General features: G+C 39.5%; 1 protein-coding gene across 2 annotated transcripts in view; it reads right to left on the reverse strand.

Moving 5' to 3' along the window:
* The window catches only part of Stacl (SH3 and cysteine-rich domain-containing protein), an 876,542-nt gene that overhangs the window by 389,820 nt on the left and 460,140 nt on the right, over positions 1 to 26,582 (reverse strand). For both annotated transcript variants that reach the window (XM_090388808.1, XM_090388807.1), the window contains exon 10: positions 11,723 to 11,877. In XM_090388808.1, coding sequence (XP_090244934.1) covers positions 11,723 to 11,877 — 155 coding nt within the window. The remainder of the gene's footprint in view (positions 1 to 11,722; positions 11,878 to 26,582) is intronic.

Here is a 26,582-nt window from a genome sequence, read left to right on the forward strand (position 1 = left end):
TCATAACCAAGGCAGCTGAAGTTGCCATAAAAAGAAAAACGCTTTCGAGCAAGACCATGCCCTGGTGGACCCCAGAGCTGCAACGACAAAGGAGATTAGTCCAACAAAAAAGGAAGGAATATCAGAGAGCACGGAGGTCGTGGCCACCCGCTGAGGTCACTTACCTGCGCCGCCAATATACAGTACTGAGAAATACTTATACCGAGAGTATAAAGAAAAGTAAAAAGTCCTCCTGGGAACGACTGGTCTCAACTAAAGGTAATGAGAATCCCTGGGGAGTGGTCTACAAGATCACAACAAATAAACTCCCCAGGGGGGAAATAACCACAGCAACTATAATGCCGCAACGCACCCTCACCACAACATGGGACGACTCGGTGGCCAACATTTTGAACACCATTATAAAAGACCCACCGAATATACTCACGGAAGACCAACAAGCTATCATACAGGCAAACGAGACCTATAACACCCAACAAATGGAGCCGCCAATTACCATGGATGAGCTGCAGGAAGCTGCAACACAAATGCGCAACAAGAAATGCCCTGGCCCTGACCTCTTGGACCCAGAACTCGTTAAGAGGGCGGTAGAGCACATACCGGAACCCCTGCTGCACCTCTTCAACTGCTGCCTCAGAGTGGGCCATTTCCCAACTAGCTGGAAAACAGCACATCTCAAGCTCATCCTGAAAAACCCAACTAAACCACCTGAACAACCAAACTCTTACCGTCCCATAGCGCTGCTATCAACACTAAGTAAACTCCTGGAGAGAATACTACATCGAAGAATACTCAGCCACTACAAAGAAGCTAACCTAGAGTCACCCAGACAATATGGGTTCAAATCCGGACTCTCCACGATTGAAGCAATTCGGAATCTCCTAGAAAGCGCAGCACAATGTAATGAAAAGTACTTCCTGGTAATTGCGGTCGATTTCGCCGGGGCGTTCGACACCCTCTGGTGGCCGAGCGTCCTGGGCAGACTCCGCAAGGCAAAAATCCCCATGAATTTATATAATTGCATTAGATCCTACCTCTCAGATAGAAAAATCAGGGTAATGGCACCATTTCGGAGCCTGACAAGATCGGTCCGCAGGGGCTGCCCGCAGGGATCTGTCCTGGGGCCGCTCCTGTGGAACATTGTTTTTGATGAATTCCTGGCACTCGACTTGGGTAATGTCAACGCACAAGCTTTCGCAGATGATCTCGTCCTAACGGTGGCAGCGAGTTCTAGATCACAGTTAGAAGCCCGTGCAAACCATGCACTGCAAGTGCTCCAGGACTGGGCAAACCTGCATACACTGGAGATTTCCCCGACCAAAACGAACTCAATTCTACTGAGAGGAACACTCGACATCAGACGGCGGCCCCAGATAAAAGTAAGGGGAAGCACAATCAAACTGGCAAACCAGATGAAATACCTAGGCATTATCCTAGATTCCAACCTGTCCTTTAAACAACACCTCTTATATCTGAAGGAGAAGCTGAGAAAATACGCAGCACTAGTAGTCAGAATAACACGCAGAGACTGGGGACTAAACAAAAGAACATTATCCCTCTACTATAAAGCAATTTTCGTCCCAGCAATTACTTATGGAGCCCCAATATGGTACGTCAAAGCAAGAACAGCAGTAAATAAAAGAATCCTCGATACAATACAGCGAAAAATACTCCTCACCATCACCAGGGCGTGTAACACGGTGAGTACCTGTGCGTTGCAGGTCCTGGCGGGAACTCTCCCTCTGGACCTGGAGGTGGCGAGATGTGGGTTGATGTACTACCTGGCAAAGGGAACACCGACCACGTTTGACACTTTTACACTGGACCCTACAAACAACCACCGAATGGAAAAACAGAAAATCATGGAACACCTGAAAGAAACTTGGCAGAGGAGATGGCAAGAGACGACCAAGGGTGAAGTCACACGGAAATTTATACCCTACGTAGACAAGACCTATCCAAAAGCCCCCAAATGGTTCTACCCAGGACTGAACACCACCTTCCTCCTGACGGGCCATGGGCCCTTTAACGCAAAACTGAATTCATTCGGACTGACCGAGGACCCAACTTGCACCTGTGGCAATATGGAGACATGGCAACATATCATGCACAAATGTGAATGCTATGAGGAACAAAGATCAGTACTCATCACCAGTATAAAATTTGTACCAAAAGACAATGAGCATCACCTCCTGGATTCGGAAGACGAGTACACCGCGTTCAGCCGCTACGCCCAGGACATCTTTAACAGAAGGAGAACAGAAATCGCTATCCGCAACAATATGGAAACATCTGAATAGAAGAACTCCATTGAAACTAACCAAGGAGGAGACTACAGCATGAACATACCGCATGACTACAACCGATCAGAAGAAATTACCAACAAAGATAACTCTCCATTCATGACCTGGTGCAAATGGCCAGGACTGATGCTCTCAACGAATATGACTACCTGAATTGACATCAAAGCAGTACTACAAACTGACCAGAGTCATCACTCCTCTTCCTGATCCCATAAGATGAACACGAGACAAGTGAGACTGAACCAAGACTGTGACCTACCTGAAGCGACACTGAACTGAACATCCGAAAACCATGACTGTGACTGCAGCTATGCTGTTGCCTCGCCTTTTGGCGATCTGGGTTGGACACCTAGTCTGGCCCACTTTCTCTCCATATCCTGGCGGTGGGAGGGGCCGGGACCGTCCCCTCCCCCGTCACCCCCGTTTACTTCTCCTGGTGCGGCATGGGCATGCCACACTGATATCTGGGGTCGTCTACCCTATTGGCCTCATATCTGTCTTTCCCCTCCAGTCTTCAGTCTTTCCCCCCACTCTCTCTCTCTCTATACATCACAGTGTACGCCCCACACGACAAAAACTTAAACTTCCAAATTATAACAGCCAAATCGTGCATCAATTCCGAAACTTAACCTCATTAGCGAACCACCCCCTAAAATCGCGTTATTATTATTATTTTTTATTTTATTTTATTTATTATTACTATTTTTTTTTTTTTTTTTTAGGCCCTAGCCACTGAAATCTCAGGAAATTAGGTGGCAGGGCCTGCCAGAGTAAATAATTATGCTGGGTGTACCTGGTCTGCCTCCACGGGGCTGAGTGTGGGCAACGTTGGGCCCCAGCAGGGGTCTAGCGGCTAAATGGCCAGAGGAACAACGATACACAACACAATACTTCCAAATCCCATACACTTTTAAATCTCTGGCCTTAACAGTGATCTGTTACACCCACAAAGAAAACCACGCGGAGATGGGGGAAACCCCTGGTGCCGTTTGACACGAACACACTTTACTTTACACTTTACACTTCAACTGGTGGAGCTCGTCTCCACTGACCTCTTTGGGGATGCCTACTCTATCGTTCCTATTCTTCTGTTTCCCCCCAAGTCTTCAGTGACCCCTCACTAAACCGACAGAGTACACCCCTTAACAATGCTGTCAAATTCTAATCAACGTTTTTGCATAAAACGGAAAAAAATCGAAAATTTTACATTAGAGTAACAAATAATTAAAAATCAATTTAACACAATTAAAAATAAGAAAATTAATTAAAAGAATTTAATGTAAAAATTGCAAACCGATTTTCCTTCCTGAAGCTGAAAATGCTTTGACCATATGACGTGATCACAGGAATGAAAATTACTGAAGATGGGTGAGCATGAAACTTAAATAGGGATTATTTGTCTTCGTGCATGCATGTAAAAAGCCCATGAATCAGAGATCAGGTATGGCCGGTGAACATTAACAGAATTCTTGTGTAATTTAATTTCTACGGTTTCTGCAATTAATAGTCGCGTGTAATTACGTTGGACACAAGTATTTTGGCCTCGTTAAATAGAAAAGTGCTTTTCATTAACGGCATGAAAGGCTAATTCTGATGCTGCTGAACAAGAAGAACGAACTGAGGCCACATGTTGATTAACACAAATATTCAGAGGAAAACACATCGAATCTTGGTAAGACGAGTTACAATCACCACAAGAAATGCATACCAGGTCATTAATTTGTGTTGCGAACGAGGAAAGGACTGAGCGATTGTTCAGTAGTGTGTAATTTCCATAATGGCCTGGCCACAATTTTAAATTCAGTATCTTTAAAGAATCTGTTAGTGCCACTGTTCAACACATGGGACAGAAATAAAGTATTTTTTGATATTACTATTGTTGGTTGGTGTAGTATTTTGTATCCTACTTTGGGCTCAGAAATACAAATATTAACCAGTATATTCTTAAACAGGGGTTATCTCCTTGCTACAATTAACCGAATTAGGGTACAAGCTAAGGATAGGATACAAAATATTACACCAACCAAGAATAGTAATATCAAAAAATACTTTATTTCTGTCCCATATGTTGAACAGTGGCACAAACAGCTTAACAGATTCTTTAAAGATACTGAATTTAAAATTGTGGCCAAGCCATTACAGAAATTACACACTATACTGAACAATCGCTCAGTCCTTTCCTCGTTCGCAACACAAATTAATGACCTGGTATACATTTCTTGCAGTGATTGTGACTGATCTTACCAATATTCAATGCGTTTTCCTCTGAATATTTGTGTTAATCAACATGTGGCCTCAGTTCGTGCTTCTTGTTCAGCAGTGTCAGAATTAGCCTTTCATGCCGTTCACGAAAAACACTTTATTTAACGAGGCCAAAATACTTAAGTGCCCAACGTAATTATAAGCATGAAGACAAATAATCCCTATTTAAAGTTTCATGCTCACCCTTACTTGGTAATTTTCATTCCTGTGTTCACAACATACAGTCAAAAAGCATTGTCATCTTCAGGAAGGAAAATCGTTTTGCAATTTTTTTTGTTAAATTCTTTTAATTATTAATATCGAATTACTGTAGGCACGGAGCGAAACAGAGACAGAATAAATTATGACAAGTTTAGTAATAGGAAAAACACATACACATATTAGATTAGATACATACAAAAAGCTTTCGGTTGTTTTTGTCAACCTTCCTCAATCACACTGACAGTTAAGAGTGGAACATGAGGGCGTGTACTGCCAACCATGTACATGAACCACATGATTAATTGTTGGATGTTGAAGCCTGTGGCTGTGATGCATGTGGATGTTGCCAGCATTTGACATTAGTCAGAATTGTTGTTTCGATGATAGGGTGGACCCGACATCTACTGCTCCTGCTGACCAAGGTACTGGAGCATGTGATGTTCAATGACTCCAACCAGATGCATCGTCGATAGTGGGCGGGACCTATTCACAATCACAACATCGCGGTGTGGGTCAATGTCGTGGTGGGTTGCCCAAACGTGTTCGGCAATAGCTGAGTGTTCTACATCCTCTAAGCGGATTGCTCTTTCGTGTTCCGAAAGACGTTTTCCAAGCAGTCTCCCAGTTTCCCCAGTGTAGCAGCTAGTGCAGTCACAGCAAGAAATGCGATAGACCAGACCACTTTGGTGGGGCCCGGTGTTTTCACTTTAGAGATGAGGGATCATAACTTTCTGCCTGGAAGTTGTACGCATTTTATCCCATGTGATTTTAGGACTCTAGAAACCTGTTGTGATAGGTTTGGGTAGTATGGGATAAGGCGATATCTCCACCGCTCTCAGTCGCTTAACCATTTTTGGTGTTCCAGCAATGGATTCCAAATATCTTTGGATAACGAATGGTGATAACTTGTTTGGTATCTCATTGCACTGCACTTCTCTTTGGAGCCTTTTTGGTTGGTTCAAGTCATCATCATTGGGTTTGTCTGGCTTGAGTTTGAAGGCTCTAGAGGTGGATAATTGTTTCTATCCATGGTTACTCCTTTTAGCCATGGGGGATAACTTTTTCCCAAGGTTACTGACCCCACCATGGGGATGCAGGAGCAGTGCCACTCTGAGCCCAAGTGGTTGAAGAATTAGTTAATTATTAAAAATAGAAATATAGGAAAATGTATAGAAAGGTGTATTTCCTTTCTGTGTTCTAACTTGTGGCTTGACTGTTGAAAGAAATGCAGAAACTTAAAATATAATTTTAATTGCTTATCAAGAGGAGCACTTTATGAATCACAAGAATATCACTTGGCCTTGAAATACACTTGGCATCCAGGGCCCACATCATAGTATGAAATCAAACTGGTCAGGCAAGATTTCCCCTTATCAAACCCATGTCTGAACTATAACTGCAGTCTTGTCTGGATGATCCTGAATTGCTTCTTTAACCAGTAACTCCATTACTTTCCCCAGAACAGAAGTTAAACTAACAAGTCTGAAATTACTCTTGTCGCCCTTTGATTCCTCCTTTGTGAATTAGGAATACATTTGCACTTCTCCAGTCAATGGGGAGCTCCCCCAAGAATCCAAGGATGCTGTCGTTAATATGACAAACTGTTTGCTTTCTTCCTCCTTAATATAACTAACTGGATAGATCTCATCCACCCTAGGTGCCTTTCTTATATTTATCTTCAATAATTTCTCTTCCACTTTCCTTAGCTATTACAAAGTCATTTAGCTCCCTATTACAGTTTGATGAACTTCTGGTCTCCACTTTTCTACAGAATTCTCATGTCTGATGTCAAACTGTGCCAGAAGTTGGAAGGCATTCCAGTCAGTCAGCCTGATCATTCTTCCACCATGATAACCTAACAGGAAAACTCTCACTCTCACTCTCTCTCTCTCTCCCATTAATTAGTGGAGTTATTAGAGGGAAGTGATCGCTTCCATATGGCTTCTCCTCCACCTCCCAAAGTAAGAGAAGGGGAGCAGATAGAAAGATCAACTGCAGGAAATGTACAGGTAGGAGTGTGGAAAAAGGTGTTTGTTCCCACATTTAGAAGGGAGAGGTCATTGTCCATGGGCATATGCTCTAAGGCACATCTCCTTCCATTGATGCTAGTACTACTCCATGGGGTAGTACGTCCATTGAAATCCCTAAGGAGCAGAACAGGGGAAGGCAGCTGCACAATGAGATAATTAAGGTCTCTCTGGGGAAGTCAGCCCCAGGTGGCAAATAAATCAAATAGAGAGTTAATAAAAACTCGACCATAAGGCAAACTGCTATCACTTCCAAGTTAGGGGAAAGTGGTACAGTTTGGGAAGGGGTCTGATTGTCCACAAGAATGGCAACTCCTCCATGGGCAGGTCCATCCTCAGTTCTGTCCTTATGTATGATTGTAATATTAGGAAATGCTGGGTTTTCATTTGCCTTCAAAAATGTTTCTAGCAAGCAAAAGCAAACTGGCTCATGCTTTTGCAGAATGGCCTTGATGTCGTCAGTATTTCGCCATGGCAATTCCACTGTAAGAATTTAGCCATTATTTTGGATTGTTGGTCCATCAGGTGGCTTCCGAGGTGCTGAGAGCTTACTTTTATCAGTCTTCGATTTATCTTTTTTTTTTTTGGGAAGTATGGATGTTGTCTTGTGTCCATTTCTTCCCCCACTAAAAGTTCCAAGAGTGTTTCGTCTGGTACCTCCTTCCTCTATACATCTATTTTTTTTTCTTGAGTACTAGGGGGGGGTGTTTCATGCTTCTTATTCTTTTCTCCACCAGTTTCTTTCGTTAATGGGGGAGCATTAGGAGGTACGGACATAGGAGTGGCAGCTGATTGGTCCTTCTGAGCAGGTATTCTCTTGAACTTAACAGGTAGGGTGCAATGGGAGTGAATGGCTCTTTTGGTGGGATGGTCATTCCAGTCCGAGTTCCAATGGAACATCTCCCTACCTTCTGAGCATAGTTAGGTTTGTTTATAACCATAGGTTTCACCACTTTTCTTGCCTACTGATATGAAATGTTCAGCTCTGCCTAAATTTATTTTTCCTCCTTTCACCTCTGGCATACTCATGAGTAAGTAAGCGTGGTGTTCTCCTTGGCAGTTAACGCAGGTGGGTTTTGTAGCTGAACATGAAGTTCATGGTCCTTTGCAGCACATCAAGCACATGCAGGGACTCCATGACAGGCCATTCATGAGTGTCTATATTTCTGGCACTTAAAGCACCTTAATTGATTTGGGACATATGGACACACAGGACAGTTAATGTAGCCAGCTATAATTTTATTAGGAGACATTGGTGAATGTTAGGATGTTTCTCATGGGAACAAGTTTTCCTTCCCTACACATGAATATTCTTTTCACAGCTGTCACTCCTTGGGATTTAAATTCAGAACAGTTTCCTCTTCAGTCACATCCATGAGATCCCATTCCATGATGACACAACTATAATGGGCATTCCCCCATAGATGTAGCTCAGAGGAGCTGTTCTGAATGCTTGTCACTTTTAGTCTCTACAAGGAGGGGTTGCCTGAGCAAAGCCGTTTGATAGATTTAGGAGACCCTGCCAACCCTTTGGATAAAGAAGGGTGACATTTTTCCTATAGCTTTCTCACTTGTAGAGTGTATTATTAGGTATTGGGGTATTGGACCTAATATTGTCTGTTTTCTGTCTTTTTGCTGAAGTGGCATCAGCGGGGTCAGTGTAGAGGTTTTTAAGTAGGGACAGTGTTATGGCCCCAGAAGAAATACTTCTATCAGGATTCATGGTTTTATTTTTGTTCAGTGCCTGGGCTCCTCACCCACCACTGAGCCCAAAGGGATGCCTACTACCTAGCATGCAATAAATGCACTAGGGAGTGGGATGCCTAGACACTATACTGCACTGCTGCCAGCCTGAATCCTGTCCCTCAGACCATGAGTAGGGGCATGGCATTGGCATGGTTGATCCTTGCAGACTAACCCACTAGCTGATTGATCCTGGCCAAGCCTTCCAGGACTACCTGTTTTGTTGAAGGAGGAGCCAAAGTGGTGTTGAAGCTGGGTCCCTCAACCACCAGGATCCCCCTTTCCGAGTTTCCGTGGGTCGCAGTGCACGGTAAATATGCCAGATTCTATGATGATAGCCTGGTACCTAGGCTGTGGGCATTGGATCCCAGTGCTGCCAAACTGGATGCCAAGCAGCATTACTGGAAGGTCCCCTCAGCACGTACAGGTGCCCACGTTAAGTTGATTGTTTTGACATTTGTTTAGTTTCAGAGTAATGAATTCAAGTTTCATCCATGGTGACTAGCCATGAAAAAACTCCTTTTGCTTTTCCTGCACATCAACTCTTGCTTTTCATGTGCACATTGGGCCCTTTCCTTCTTCTGGCAAGAGTCAGAAGTGTGATAACCCATCTAGTAGACACTCTACTGATATGTAACTGTTGATGGATAATGTTCTCCACAGACCCTATACTAATTTGGAGCTCTACAGCTAGTTCTTTGATGCTAATATGGCAATCTTACAGGATTAATGCCTCAATTTTTGCAACTTTTTTTTTTTTTTTTTTTTTTTTTTGTTGCTGAGCATCCTGATCTTTCTTCATTGTGCACCTGAGGTACTTCCACATTTCAATTGTTTATACCAATTGTGCCCCAAACACTAACCTGAGCAGTCTTCTCCATAAACAGCAACCATTTCTTCACAGATTGTTTTGGACATTTTCCTTTGCAGTAAGAGGAACCGAATAACTGATCTGTATTCCACTTTATCCATTGTGACACTTCATTCAATGCTGCAAAGAAAAAACAAACTATCAGAATAAAATTAATATTTGTGTGGTTGCTATAGTTTTTTCAAGGTATCAAACAAAAAAAAAAAAAAAAAAAAAAATTATCTTTCCAACCAACTACTTCTGGTGAATACAAATCTTTTTGTATCAGTGAACTCCCCCTCGTATTATATGTATGTTGAATGTGCATTCTTGTTCATGGACTAGGTTTTATGTTTTGCAGATAGAAAAATGTATGATAATTCAGAGGGGAAACATAACTCACTGTACCTGGAATATTTGAAGAAACACACTACTTAAAATGATAATTTATATGCTATTGTGTGTGAACTGTAGTTTTGTACAAGACTTAATTGTTATATGAAGAAAGGTTCACCAGTTTTCTGCCAAAGATTGCTGCCAAGGATATAAAGTGATCCTGGGATGAGAAGGAACACTGAGAAAAATATAATTTATTAATGGTGTAAGAAAAACACTTCATTGCATACACGAGATCTAATCAAAAAGTTCTAGAAATGATTTTATATCTTGAAATTGTGGATTACAGCAAGTTTTGACTTGATAAGAAGGTAGTACTGAATGAGCTGCCCATTTATTTGCACAGTGCATGTTGTTGTTGCAAAAATCACACATTTTGAAATTAGTGGTTTTACATTATGTGCAAATTTGCTTTTTTTTTTTTTTTTTTTTTAAGTTGAGGAAACTACAATAGAAATCAACAAAATGTGAAAAGCTACTTTCTGACTGGGTGAATGCTTGTGTGGTAGTGATACAGGAAGAGAATACTGTGGATTGATTTGGTGTGTGTGTGTTTCTGGGGGGGAGAGAGACATGCAATTTAGCCACCATCACAAATCCTCTTTGTAGCTGGTTGCAGAAATCACTGGGCAGCATGATGGTTAGAGAAAACCCCCAGGGGCTCAACAACTGGTGAGTATGGGCTTGGCACACTCAGGGTCCTGGGCTGGATATCATCATTCTTCTCTTTCTTGGTGATTTCTCTCTCTCTCTCTCTCTCTCTCTCTCTCTCTCTCTCTCTCTCTCTCTCTCTCTCTGGGTAATAGGGAAAAAATTTTTTTTGGCTGGTGCAGCATAAGCCTCAGGCTTCCTTGCACCATATGGCTAATAATAATAATGTCTTGTTTTCTCTTCTGATCCTCTAAATCCTCTAAAACCCCCTTCCAATCTTCCTCCTCTTGGTGCATAGGGAGTTAGAAGAAAAGTGGAATGAAATCAGGCATACTGTTGATTAATTTAAAAATATTACTGGACACTATATCATGTATCAAACCTTTAGGAATGAGCAAACTGGACTAAAAACCCAATTCTGATTAGATGAACTTTTGTACACTTTTTTTTGGTAGTTGTTGGCGCATCAGCTTCTGTGGCCATAATGCACCTCCCAAGATTTTTGCAGTACTTTGATCCAAGCCCAAGACCTTTGGGTTGCCAGGCAGGCACGTTACCCAACCAGCTAGCCCGGTTGGCGTTTTGTGCTGTTCCAAGGGAGTTTCTGTGAATTATAAGTGTCATTAAGGTCTCATCCTGAATTCATGATTAGGCTAATGATTCAAGGTTGCAGCAGAATCTGAGCTGTATTTATTTAATTTAAATTTATTTCAAAAAAGAATTTGCAATTGTGAATTGTCTTTCTTGAAAATTCACAATAGTAATAATTATGTACTTTGCCAAATTAAAAAATATCAGGAAAGCATTTCCTATGTTAGAAAGAGCTGGCAACACAACATACATTGCAAAATAATAGTGAATAAATATACTTAAATTATTATTTTTGGACTTGAGAATTTGTGCTCTTTTCTCACAAATAGCTGATGTTGGCCTTGTTGCTAGAGCAACACACAAATGAAGGAAATGTCATAGTTGCAAAACTGTACTGTACTGTACCATTTTGTATATATCTGCAAAATAAAAGTTGGCAGTGTTTTATTCCTATTCATTTTACTTTCAAAAGGAAAAACTGTTTCTAAAGTTTAGCAAAAGTTCCTAAGGTTAAATTTTTGAATTCATAAATTAAAACTAAATCTGGAGTATCAAAAATTCTTATTCATAAGATGAAATGTCCATAAATTGGGAAAATGTCCAAAAATTACTGTACACTGTAGTACATCAAGATTCAAATTACATCAAAATGATTACAGTTTTCATTTTATGAATTATTAACTAAATAAATAACTAACTTTTCAGGAATCTGATTTCCACTTCCAGTCTTAAGACTACGAAATGCTTTGAGCCATTTATTTTTTATACTTCCTGTACTAGCAGTGGAAGCCTTTCTCTCTTTCAAATGGCTTCCATTATCCAAATGATCTGGCCTATTTGTAAATAATTCCATCTGAAAATAAAAAGTAAAATTCAAAGTAATGTCTCCAGATTTTCTAATACTTAGAACTAAAATAACTCAACCTAGTACTTAGAATATCTAAACATAATACTTAAAAAAAGAAACAAAGAAGTTAACATGTTAACTTCAAGCCATGCCTTACTGGATCAATGTGTCTTGAAATCCATCTATCTATTCAGCATACTTGGATTTCAAGGCATGTTGATCCAGCATGTGTCAAATTGATCCCATCAACATGACACATGCTGAATAAACATGCATGTGCCATTGCATATTCCTTTGAGATCTGCAAGGTGGCAGCTGGTTCACAATGTTAATGAGCAAACTGGACTAAAGACCCGATTCTGGTTAGATTAACTTTTGCACACGTTTTCTGCTGCGCCAAGGGAGTTGCATGTGACCATTTCAAGTAGGTAGACTGCACAAGTTACTCCGCATAACTGATATGCCCACATGATGCATTAAGAAGGTAACTACAGGGTAGGTTATGGTATTACCCCGTAGTTAAAAAACAAAAAAGAATGAGCAGTGAAGCAGCCCAATTATCTAATGGATAATTAGCTGCTTTTTTGAGCATTCTTTATGTTTCATTTATTATATTCTAGAGAGAACTATGACATGTTTGAAAAATTCAGAAATGAAAATAATAAAGCATAGTATTTAAAATTAATAAGAAAAACTCAGGGAACAAAGATAATTTGATAATTTAAAAGTTTATAAAAATATTTAAATTCCCAACTAAAGGTTAAAATTATGGCTTTATTCATATAAACTTTCATATGATAATTCATATAAACTTTTGGTCAGGAAAATTGGAAAAATTTTGGAATTTTTTAAAATAAAAATGTGCAATTCAAGTCAAAGTTCTTAAACTTTTGTCCAAATGTTACAATTTTGGATTTATGCTTATCACATAAGCTCACTGGAAAAACACTTCAATCTACATTCATAAGCACAGAATAGTGACTTAGGGAACTCAATATCTAGCAAAACAACAACTAATTGAATGGTTCACCACATGGACCTTTACTACTCGCATCCACGAGTGATTGTTTTGAGGGCTGGAATCTTTCTCGTCTCTGATATGGATGCACCAATTGCTGATTGCCTCAGATTGTCATAAACCACGTGAACAGTGCATAGGACAGAACAGTATGATGCCGATAAATTTTGTCTGACAATTTTAAACTTTCAATTCATAAAAAATTTGCAAAAAAAAAAATTGAAAAATAAATAGATAAAAAAATAAAAAATGGCATTGTGGTTTGTGATCGGCGCTATTGCAAACTTTTACATGGACCTCTACTACTCGCATCCACGAGTGATTGATTTGAGGGCAGGAATCTTTCTCGTCTTTGATATGGATGCACCAATTGCTGATTGCCTCAGACTGTTGTAAATCACGTGAACAGTGCATAGCACAGAACAGTATATTTGCCGATAAATTTTGACTGACAATTTTAAACTTTCAATTCATAAAAAAATTGCAAAAAAAATAAAATTCAAAAATAAATAGATAATTAAATAAAAATAAAAAATGGCAATGTGGTTAGTGATTGGCACTATTGCGAACAGCACAAATCGGACCAGCAGAAAACGAGGGCTACCTATATATATATGGACAAATTTTGCAGTTGAAATATTAGCATTAGTAGAGGCATATGAAGCAAGCTTATGCAGCATCAACCAAAGGGGAGAGAGAAAAAAAAAAAAAACCCTCCTATTTCAACTCTCCATTTGTTCTAAATACCTGTCCAGCTCAGCCTTAAATTTATTTAGACTATCAACTTCCACAACAAAAGATGGAAGTCTGTTCCACCAATCAACCACCTGCTGGCTAAAGGCAAATTTCCGCACATCAATTCTACAACTGTCTTTCCTCATTTGGAATCTATGCCCCCCCAGGTTCTAAATCTGAGCAAGAATCCCATCAGCATTCAGCTTGCTCATCCCATTCCAAGGCCTTATACACCTCAATCAGACTACCTCGCAGGTGCCTACTCTCCAGGCGCTGCAATCGGCAGAACTTCAGCCTTTCTTGGTATGAGCAACCCTTTGTTCCCCTCACAAACCTTGTTAGCCTTCTTTGTAATAGTTTCAGCAACTCTACACCCTTTCTAAAATGAGGCTCCAGACATGTACATAGTACTCCAGGGGTGTCCTGACCATTGCCTTGTACAACGGGATAATCACCTCCCTGTCTCTGCTAGCAAAATTCTTATATATCATTGACAAGACTCCATGACCTGCCCTGACAGCCCATCTCCACAGCTCAGTGAACTTCATATTTGACTGCACACAATTACCCCCAGGTCTTTTTCACTTTCCACTTCCCTGGGTGTAGTACCACACAGTTGGTACGTTTCGCTTGGATTATTGCTACCCATATGTAGTACTTTTCATTTATCAAAGCTAAACTTCAGTTGCCAATTCGCAGCCATTTGCCCAACTTATCTAGATCCAGTTGGAGTAGCATACTGTCTTTAGTGTCGTTAACAACCCTGCCAACCTTTGTATAATCGGCATACTTGGACAGTAACCTTGATATACCTTCATCAATATCATTGATGAATACAAAACAACAATGGGTCCAGCACTGAACCCTGGGGAACTCCGCTAATAACATTTGTCCACGAAGAGCAGTGTCCATTGATTACCACTCTGTCGTCTCACACTCAACCATCCCTTCATCCATTGTAGCAACTTATCCTTAATGCCATCCCTCTCCAACTTGTACAGCAGTCTTCCATGTGCAACAGTATCAAAAGATTTCCTGAAATTCAAGTATATGATATAAATTATTTTTGATATTCAGTTCCTTTGTGACCACATCATAGTATCCAATCAAATTGGTCAGACAAGACCCCCCCCCCCTTTAACAAGCCCATGCTGTGTCTTAACTATTACTGCAGCCTTGTCTAGATGATCCTGCAATGCTTCTTTATGACTCCATTATTTTCATATATAATGGAGTCATAAATAATGACTCCATTATTTTCCCCTGGAACACAAATTAAACTAACAAGTCTATAGTTAGTTGTGTCACCTTTTGAATCTCCTTTGTGAATTGGTGATACATTTGCACACCTCCAGTCCATGGAGACCTCCCCTGAGTCCAAGGAAGCTCCCATAATTATGGCTAAGGGTTTGCTTACTTCCTTTGCTGCCTCCTTTAATATAACTGGATAGATTGCATCCACCCCAGGTGCCTTCCTTATGTTTAACTTCAACAATTTCTCCTCCACTTTGCTCTCTGTTATTACGAAATCACTTAGCTCCCTGTTAGAGTTTGATAAACTTCTGGCATTCCCCTCATTGAATAACTCCACTTGTGTGAATGCAGATGCAAAATACTCATTCAGTTTATCAGCTACCTGAGCATGATCATCAATAGTCAACCCATCTATGTGTATTTCTTATGGAATGAAAAGCCTAGTAGCCGCCAAGAATAAGTCCCGGAAGGCTTCCCATTTAGAATTCATCGTTGGTAACATCAGCTGATCCCACTGTACAGAATTTACAAACTGTTTGATACTCCTGTAGTCACCTTTATGAAAGCAAAAGTCCTTCCCTTTAGCCTCGATGGTAGTTACATATTTGTTTGTTGTTATTTGGTTTTTTAGGAGCATTAGCAACTAGGCCCATATTGCTCCGGGAATATGCGGTGGTCATTCTCTTGACCTATCTGCATCCTCCATATTTGGTGGTGACGGGCTGGAACCCCGGTCTAATCAAGAAGCGTGTGCTCCTTCCCACCTGGCTACGGAGGCGCCTGGTTACATCTTTAAATAATTCTCATATCATATCAGTACATTCTGATCACTGTCATCCAGTGGTTCCTTTATCTGCAAATTCTTAATGGATGAATAATAATTACTGATAATCAGATCAAGAGTATTATACTCCCTATGGTTGTCTCTTGAACATTCTGCTGTAGAAAACAGTCATCCAATAAATCCAAAAAAGTCAGGCTGGTGTCTTAGTGACCAACCCACACGTTACAGTCAATATCTGGAAAGTTAAAATCCCCCATTATAAGACACTAATTTACTGGCCCACTATTTCTCTGCACAATTGCTCATTATACTCCTCAGATTCATTAGGCCTATAACACAGGCCTACTCTCATTTTTCCTTTCCCAGTGCTTATGTCACACCAAACAGACTCAACACTGCATTGTCCACCAACATCAATTGGATGCACTTCCTTAGATTTTATTTCTTAACTAACAGCATAACCCCTCCTCCCTTCCTGACTATCCTTTCTGTACACATTGTACTCCCCAAATTCCAATTCTGCACTGCTTATATCTACGTGACACCATGTCTCTGATATCCCAACAATATCTTCCTTTGATGTCTTGACTAGCACACTTCAAGCTCATCAAATTTATTAACTATACTCCTTGCATTGTGTACATGCAAGTATACATGCACCTGTTTCTACTCTTAGTTACCCTAAACACAGTCCATGTATTTATTCTTTATACCATGACATCCAACCGTCCTGGAAATCTCCATTGCATTGCTTTCCATGCTGCTGCTGCTCATTCTAATAGAAGCAGTGCAAGAATCACTTTTGCCTCTACCTGTGTCCACCTTTCAGTCTGTTTCCCCCAAGCTAGCAGTTTTCTGACCCACCTAACACTGCCTCGATAGCATCAGCAAATATTCTTGCTCCCTTTCTATTTAAGTGTACCCCATCCCTGTAGAAGCAGTCTTGCCTGTCAACAAGCACAGACCAGGCTGAAAAATATTCTACCACTTGAGCCTTGCACAATCTCTCCAGGGCCGAATTGATCGACAAGGCTCTCATCATATACTCCCTCCTATCGTGTCTGGGTAGAATTGCAGAAACTTTCACATTCAACGCTAACTAGACTTTTTTCAACATTGATCAAAATATCCTCCTTTTACTGATTGTGCTAAAGCAGGGAGTTAAATGTAAGAACTGAAGATTATGTAGGAGAGACCACCAAAATAATGAAGAAGAAAGAACACCATCTTTCTTCTTCATTATTTTTCCTACATGTATCATCATGTTTCTTGCATCCAACTCCTGTGTGACCACAATACAATATTTTATCTGGTTGATCATAGATTTTTCCATTACAAAGCAGTGTTGAGATCCATTTAGGTTATTATACTTAAAGATTATCTTGTAATGCAACTTTAAATAAAATAAAATGACTCTGAAAAAAATTAAACACACACACACACACTCTGCAACTTACTCTTTCATTAGTACCTTCTTATACACATTAATTTATGTCAATTGAAAGCATCATTTTCTAATATTACTGTACTACTACACACAATAGCAAAGAACAAAACAATAAGCAGCTCAAGGTTAATCAATATGGCTACCAATTCCACCTCACACCACAAATGACTGGAGAGAGGGAAGCCTAGTGAGTGATCCTGAACTGCCTACTATGAGGGAGTTTCCGAAAAGTAAGGTAACACATTTCTCTCGATGATGTTTAATAATACGAAGTTGAATTTACACACCAAGAAATAAGTGAAGGTGCACTACTTCTCCACAAAGTCTCCAGTTTTACTGATGCACTTGTCCCAACAATGGATCAGTTTATCAATATCAGTACTGAAGAAGTCCATGCCTACATACATAACCAACATCGCAACGCCTGATGAACTTCCTCATCAGTGGTGAAATGCTTTCCTGAGAAGTGTTTTTCAGAGGGCTGAACAAATGGAAGTCTGAAGGCACTAAGTCTGGGTTGAAGGGGAGATCTGACAGAGTTTCCCAATGATTACGGTGCAGCCACTCAGGAGTGTGTGGAGTTGCGTTGTCGTGCAACAAAATCACGCCACTTGTCAGGAGTCCTGGTCGTTTCCGTCGAATGTTGGCTTTTAGTTTTTCCAATGTCACACACTAAAGCTGTGCATTGATTGTTCCTCACTTCTGCTAGAAATCCACCAACAGAACGCCTTGGCAATCCCAGAACACTGTGGCTATAACTTTTCAGACACTGGGAACAGTTTTGAATTTTTTATGCACAGGAGATTGTGGATGTTTCCAGGTCATGGAGTCTTGTTTGCTCTCCGGGGTAAAATGATGATGAGAAGATGAAAGAAGATACTTGTTAACATTAGATTTGAATTTCTGTAGATTGTAATTTTAAAGAAATACATACGAAAGGAGGTTGCTCGAGAAAACAGAAGTTGAGAGAATAAAAGAGGAAGAAAAGTTGGTTGTGTGAGTTTTAAGTTGGACAGTAAAAGGATGTTGACTAACTGAAGCAAGAAATTAGGAATTATAGAAGCCAATTCTTCTGAATTGGCTTCTATAATTCCTATTGAATTATCTGTAGAAAAGGCATGCAGCAGAAACAATGTCTGATACAGAGAGTGCAGAGACTTTGTTAGAGACTGGTCATTAATTAATCTAAGTACCCTCTTCTGAATGAAGTCTAGAAGCCTGAGAGGAGTTTGGGGGGGGGTACCACCCCAGTTGTGAGAATAATATTCCATGTTGGTGCAGATTTGTAATTTGTAAAGAGTGAGCAGCTGTTTGGAAGAAAAGTAATACTGAGAGAAAAAGAGAAAACTCAGTTTTTTAGATGCAGAGGAAGTAATATTTGTGATGTGCTTATGCCAAGATAGATTAGAAGTTTGCTTCAGCCTTGATCATAAGGGCTGAATTGGATTTATTTCATCAAGAGACAAAATGATTGTTGACCCTGGTTACAGTTTCTAGATACATGTATGGTGACCATTTATCATTTATTTCAAAATCCTACCTAAGTGAGACAGGCCTGTAGTTGTGGATTTGACTAATCCTTGCCCTGTTTCAAAATCAGTAAAATGAATGGCACCAGGCACTAGTAAAATAATATTCAGCAAAAATTTGACTGAGGAGTAATAAGTGCAAGCTTTACTAACCAAATGCTTTAAAATAACATGGTACAAAGGCCACTCAAATGAAAACAAACAAAAGTTAAATAAAAGTTATTTTCCACACGCACAGGAACTGTACAAATAAACTTCAGTGTAATTCCCATTATGTTCAACACACTTCCTCCAACACTACACTAATTTGCCTTTAGCCAGCAGGTGGTTGATAGTTGGAACAAACTTCCATCTACCACAGTGAAACTTGAATAAGTTCAAGGCAGAACTAGACAAGCATTTGGAGTGAATGGATGGGTGAAATAGGAAGGTTTTTTTGAAGATTTTTTGTTTTTGGCTGATGCTATATAAGCTTGCTTTCTTACATCATATGCCTCTACTAATGCTAATGTTGAATTTTTGGACAGAAGTTTTGCAAGTGGTGTTGAAGCTATTTGTGCACTGCCATCTTGACTTCCTAATCTGATTACAACTGATATTGTCTTAATAATACCTTAAACTTCACTCTCTTTTATCTGATTTACTGCAGAATGGGCAATGTGCAGATAGGTACTACACCATGCTGCAGGCACAGATACCTGGGGAGAATCACCACAAAGTTTCTTTCAAACTGCTATCTATAAATGGGCTAGCAATATTCAGTCACTAGGGAATATCTGCAGTGTACAAAGGCAACTCCAATGCTGATAAATAAAATGGAATCACGGATGTCACATAATGGCTACCAGTTATTCCCACTGAAGATTACTACTTTGTCATCTTCTGTATTTGTCATATATCACTATTTCTCCTCCGCCTATATAATGTTTCAGATACTTTTTACGATACCAAAATACCCGAGTAACACTTTCCCAGCTGATGCTTGGGCATGGATTTTCTTTAGATGAGATTAGCCTGTACGGCACCAGTCTGAACCTACACGATTGCATTCTGGTGAGAGGAATAGTAAACTCAGAATTAATCTCTAATCACTATGCACTCATAACCATCCAAGAAGCACAGTTCTAGGATTAAACACCAAGGAAACAATCGAGCACATACTTTTCGAAAGTGCAATTCCTCTTAAACAATAGTGTGAATTGAACCAATGCATCTTGCAAACTATACCAATTCCTTCATTAGCAAAGGCACACGATGCAAGAAAGCAAGCTTATACAGCATCAGCCAAAAAAAACCACCTTTATTTCACCCATCCACTCACTCCAAATGTTTGTCAAGTCCTGCCTTGAATCTATTTAAGCTATCAACTTCTATGACAGATGGAAGTTTGTTCCAGCAATCAACCACCCGCTGGCTAAAGGCAAACTTCTGCACATCTATCCTACAACCATCTTTCCTCAATTTGAATTTATGCCCTCTCAGGAGATTATTCTGAGCAAGAGGAAAAGTCCCACCAGCATTGAGCATGCTCAAACCATTTAAGGCTTTATACACTTCAAACAGATCACCTCACAGGTGCCTAGTCTCCAGACACTGTAATTTGCAAAATTTAAGCCTTTCTTCGTAAGAGCAACCCTTTGTGCCATTCACCAATCTTGTTGGCCTTCTCTGTACTCGTTCCAACAGCTCTACATCCTTCTTAAAATGAGGCCTCGAGACCTGCATACAGTTCTCAAGGTGTGGCCTCACCATTGCCTTATACAAGGGGATAATCACCTCTTTATCCCTGCTAGAAATTCCTGTATATCATTGACAAGACACCATGAGCTACTCTTGCAGACTGTCTGCACTGCTCAGAAAACTTCATATCTGCCTGCACAATTACCCCCAGGTCCTTTTCATTCTCTACCACTATCAGTGTGGTACCACAGAGTTGACACGTTACTCTGGGATTACTGCCTTCCACATGTAGTACTTTAAATTTGTCAATGTTAAACTTCATTTGCCACCTCTCAGCCCATCTGCTCAACTTTTCTAGATCCTGTTGCAGCAGTGCACTGTCATTAGTGTCATTAACAACCCTGCCAACTTTTGTATCATCTGCAAACTTGGACATTAAGCCTGATATACCATCATCAATATCATTTATAAATACAGAAAACAATGGACCCAACACTGAACCATGTGAGACTCCACTAATAACATTAGTCCACGAAGAGCAGTGTTCACTGATTACCACTGTGTTCTCCCACTCAACCATCCCTTTATCCATAACAGAAATTGGCCTCCAATGCCACACTGCTCCAATTTGTGCAGCAGTCTTCCATGTCTCCGTAGCCGTGTGGTCAGGAGCGGGAGTGCAGTAGCACACGCTCTTTGAGTAGACCGGGGTTCAAGCCCCTGACTGCTGAATATGGTCGATCTGCCAACCCGCACTGGACCAGTGTGGCAGATTACGGTCCGTTTCCTTCAACATGAATTGTTGAGGAGGCTTCCATCCTGCAGTGGGTTGATAATGGCTGCACTTTACTTTTTTTACTTCCATGTGCAACAGTATCAAAGGCTTTTCTAAGGTCCAAATTTATGATATCAAAGTTATTCTTTGCATCCAGTTCCTTTGTGACTACATCATAGTATCCAATCAAATTAGTCAGACAAGACATCCCCTTAACAAACCCATGCTGTGTTTGAGCTATAACTGAAGTCTTGTCTAGATGATCCTGCAATGCTTCTTTAACCAGTGCCTCCATTAATTTCCTTGGAACAGAAGTTAAACTAACAGGTCTGTAATTACCTGTGTCCCCCTTTGATCCTCCTTTGTGGACTGGGGTCACAGTTGCACATCTCCAGTCCATGGGTACCTCCCCTGAGTCCAGGGAAGCTAAAGAAAAATTACTTGTATGACTTCTACTGCTGCTATGGCTTCTGATTTCACAACATAGTCTGCTTGCTCTGGTCAAGGAGAATGCTCACTTCAAATACCATTTTTAAACTTAAACAGATTTGCTGTTAATTCATTCATGCATTACCATTCTGTGAGAAATTCTAGGTTTTATTTTTTCTGCATTCAGAAATCAGATTACAGATAGCATCTCAATTTGATGCATGATTGCAAGGATGCTGCCATTTTGGAAATTAACTTTTTCCAAATAATGCCAGTAGAGGGTGCATGGAAGATGCTTTAATGCCAAGAGACTGATAAATAATCTGACACAAGATATTGCTGATTTTTACACAATATGCATTTTATGTTGGTTTTGTGCCTTCCTCTGAATGATTTTCATTATATGCCTTCAGGGCAGTACTGCCCAATTTAAATAAGGATTCTGGTAGTTCAGACATTGTTAAAGGTTGGTTGTATAAATAGAGGTAGTTTTGTTCAGATGTTGATTATATATTCATTAGTTAGTTAGTCAGGGGCACGCCGTCCACATGTGCTGCGCACACAGGTGCTAGGAGACCAAAGGTAAAATTCGTTGAATTTTAGAATATTATTTTCTGATGTTTTTAATTAATGAGTGAATGGGTTTTTAATCAGTGGTGAACATGCTGCATGATCATTATTTAACAGACTATCTAAAACCCTCCATCCAATGTCTGGAACAATATAGGAGTGTATCAACAAGTCAATGTCTGAGATTCAGCCTGTAGAAATAGAGACAGGAGCAAGAGAATGTTTCAGCATTGCATGGAGCTGAATTTGTAGAGAATTATTCAATTATACATTTATGGGGGAGGAGATCATCACAGAGGATGATGTCCATTAAAGTCACCCAGTAAGCAGAAAGGAGATGGAATTGTAAAAAGAGTATCTAGTTCAGCTAGTGAGCTTGGCTGATTTGGCGCAATATACAATAAGCACTGGTTATTAGAATCAGCCGCTCAATAGAATCAAATTTCAAAGAACCAATCCAAATCAATAAAATGCATTATACTTCCACTGTTTACTAGAATCACATTTTCGGTTATAAGAATCAATTTTGAACACCTCTGTGATAATTTTCTAAAGCACATTTCTATAGGCCACAACCATAAAACAATAAAAACAATTTGCAGTTTCCGGTTTATTGGGCTTTTCTGTTAGTGCAATAAATGGGTAGTAAACTCGATCTTATTCATTTGCGATAATACTGATAGCTGGAATTCTGTGTTTTCACATTATTATGGTGAAACTTGTTTCCCCTTCGCTGAAATCTGTTTTTCATTTCTATATCTAAACTTTGTCTCACTTGCATGTGTCGTGTGTTAGTTCCAATTTGTGTGTGCCATGTGCTTTGTTATTGAGTGATGCTTATCTTTTTTTACAGTATTTTAAATTTTATTACCAAAAAAAATGTTAGTGAACAGTAACAGAAAGAGTGAAAAAGATAAGTTACAAATTATAGAAATGTACGATAAATTAAATTTAGGCAATATGTCTCAAAGGGAAGCGGCAGTAAAATTAGGAGTGCCTCAGTCATCTTTATCAAAATTGTTAAAATCACGTCACACATTAAACTCTAATGTGATTAGTGAAACCAGAAAAAGGAAGTGTGAGGGGAAATGCCAAACAGTAGATGAAGCTCTGTTCATTTGTTTCAAACAGGCCAGCTCATTTAATGTACCAATCAATAGTACCATTCTTCTTCAAAAAGCTAATGACTGTGCTGAAAAACTACACAAGGAGGTTAAGGCAATGGACGGATGGCTGACAAGATGGAAGGAGAGGCATGATATTGTTTACAAAAAACTTCATGGAGAAAAACAGGATTCTGATAGTTCTGCAGCTGACACCTGGTTGAAAACCTCTTGGCAAACTGTGTAAGCACTTATAATCCTGAAGACATTTTTAATACAGATGAAACAGAGTTGTACTACAGGGCTACCCCAGACCACTGCATGACTTTTAAAAATTCCTCTGTGTCTGCAGGAAAGAAGGTCAAAGACAGGATTACAGTCCTTTTAACATGCAACATGACAGGAACAATCAAGATGATGCCGTTAGTTATCGGCAAGAGTAAATCACCTAGATGTTTTAAAGGAGTATAAAACAGCTGCCAGTTGAATATGCCAATAATACCAATGCTTGGGTGACAGCTTCTTTATTTGAAGATTATCTTCGTAAATGGGATTTGAAATTGGATAAGAAAAAAACAAAAAAAATTGCATTGGTTTTGGACAACTGTCCAGCTCATCCAAAGTTGACTTTCAAAAACACTGAATTAGTTTTTCTACCTTCAAATACCACATCACTGATTCAACCTCTTGACCAGAGAATAATAAAAACCTTTAAGAGGTTTTATAGATCAGATATGAGGCAAAGAATTATCCAGTCTATAGATGAAGGTTTGGGAACATCATCCGATATCGCAAAGCAGATAACTGTTCTAGATGCACTTCATATGACAATGAATGCTTGGAATGAAGTTTCCAAAACCCGCATTAGCAACTGTTTCAAAAAATGTGGATTAATTATTCATGATGGGCAACTAAGTCACGATACTGAACACATTGAAAAGCCTAAAGACATGGGTGAACAGGAGTTTAATGATTGGGTGGACATAGACGGTGATCTACAATTACTACAGCTTTAACGGATGAAGAAATTGCCCAGTCTGTTACTGATAATTTCACCAAGAAGGAAGAAAATGAAGATGGTCCCGAACAAATTCCATTTACAAAATGGCAAATTCATGAAGCCATAGCCGTCCTGAGGAGAGTGTTGGACTGGTGCAAGTGATTGTGAATATAGACTGTTATACATTATCGAAAAATCTATAAATAGACTTGGTAGTGATAATTTAAAGCAATTTAAAATAAGTGACTATTTTAAATTATAATCATATTACAAGGTGTTATGTTTAATTAATATGTATATTAATTAAGCTATGTACGTAAGTATAAATTTATTTTTTATTTTGCTAACCTGTGGATAAATTTATTTTTATTTTGTTCGGAACGTAAAAATCAGAAGAATATTTTGATTTTTACATATCTTTTAATTAGTAACAAACCTTTGGTAATAAAGTGTAAATTTGTGCTTTATATCTTTATTTTTATAGAATCTGGATAACATTTGTTGATTTTGGCTTATTAGAATCAAAATTCAATTTCCAAACATGATCACTATAACTGGCACTTACTGTATATAGATATATTAGTGAGAGTTATCCAAGGGAAAGCATATTGCTTATAAGAAATTATTACTGGTATACATCTGAAGGAGAGACTTGGGAGTCTCCTCCACAGTATGGCTACTAATAATTTCCAGGTGTTTGGCTTTTTGAGCTTACTGTCTGATAAACAAATTATGCAAATCCTGTCTAGTATTTTCTGAGTAAGCTTTATTATCATTTTATATGGTTGTTAGTTTAAATTTAAGTACATTCAGTTTTCACTGTAGTTTTTTCCCTGACTTTTAATACATTTTGCAACTATTATTGTTGTTCAGTATTAGTAAAAGATAAATGATGCAAGGAACCAAGTTTATAAAGCATCAGCCAAAAAAAAAAAATCCTTTCCGCATCATCTGTCCATCCCCTCCAATAATTTGTCTAGTTTTTGCTTGAATTTATTGAAATCACAACACACTATTGCAACAACAGATGGAAGTTTGTTCCAACAGTTAAGGCATATGCTAGCCGAAGGAAAACTTCTGCACATCCCACAACCGTCCTTCCTCAATTTGAATTTATGCCCTCTCATGTGCTATAGTCTGAGCAAGAGGAATAATGCCATCAGTACTGAGCTTACTCAATTCACTCAAAGCCTGAAACACCTCAATCAATCAGATCACTGTGCAGGTGCCAAGTCTCTACATGCTGCAATTTGCAGAACTCAAGCCTTTCTTAGTAAGACCACCCCTTTTGTTCCCTTCACCAATCTTGTTGCCCTGCTCTGCACTCGTTCCAGCACATCTACATCCTTCCTAAAATGAGGCCTAATGACCTGTATGTAGTACATAACTATGTAGCCTAACCACCACCTTGATTCCTACTAGCAAAGTTCTTGTATATCATTGACAAAACCCATGAATTGTCCTGGCAGCCTGTTGGCACTGCTCTGAGAACTTCAGATCTGACTGCACCCTCCCCCCCCTCGTCCCAAGGTCTTTTTCATTTTACACTACCCTGAGTGTAAAACCACACAGTTGGCATGTTATTCTGGGATTACTGCAACCTATATGCAGTACCTTGCATTTGTCAATATTAAATATCCAACTGTCATTTCTCAGCCCATCTGATTAATTTTTCTAGAACTAGGTCTTGTTGCAGCAACTTATCCTGATTAGTGTCATTAACCACCATGCCAACTTTTGTATCATCTATCTACAAGCATACACATTAAGCCTGATATACCTTCATCAGTATTATTATTAAACACTGAAAATAACAATTTCATAAATAACAGAGTTCAGGCCCAGGCCTGAACTCGGGGAAATTCTGCTAATAACATTAGTACATGAACAGCAATGCCCACTGATAACCACCTATCTTCACTCAATCATCCCTTTTCCATAGCTATAACTTGTTCACAGTATCACACTGCTCCAATTTGTACATAAGTCTTTTATGTGGAATAGTATCATTATTTTTTGCATCCAGTTCCTTTACAACTATATCACAATATCTTATCGGATTGGTCAGACAAGATTATCCCTTCACAAATCTGCAACTGCAACTACCATGTAACTACATTCTTGCCTTCATGGTCCTGCATTACTTATTTAACATGTGACTCCAATTATATTCCCAAAAAGAAGTCAAGCTTACAAGTCTGTAGTTACTCACCTCACCCTCTGATCCCCCTTTGTGAATTGAGTATGCATTTGCACATTTACAGTCCCCGGGGACCACCCCATGACTATGTATGCTCTCACAATTATACCTACAGGTTTACTTAGTCTTTTCCACCTCTCTTATTATAACTAGATAAATCCCAGCTGCTCTAGGGCACCTTATTCAT

The sequence above is a fragment of the Mastigoproctus giganteus genome, chromosome 14 (assembly GCF_048544385.1).
Source record: "Mastigoproctus giganteus isolate SK-2022 chromosome 14, ASM4854438v1, whole genome shotgun sequence".
NCBI classification, from domain to species: domain Eukaryota; kingdom Metazoa; phylum Arthropoda; class Arachnida; order Uropygi; family Thelyphonidae; genus Mastigoproctus; species Mastigoproctus giganteus.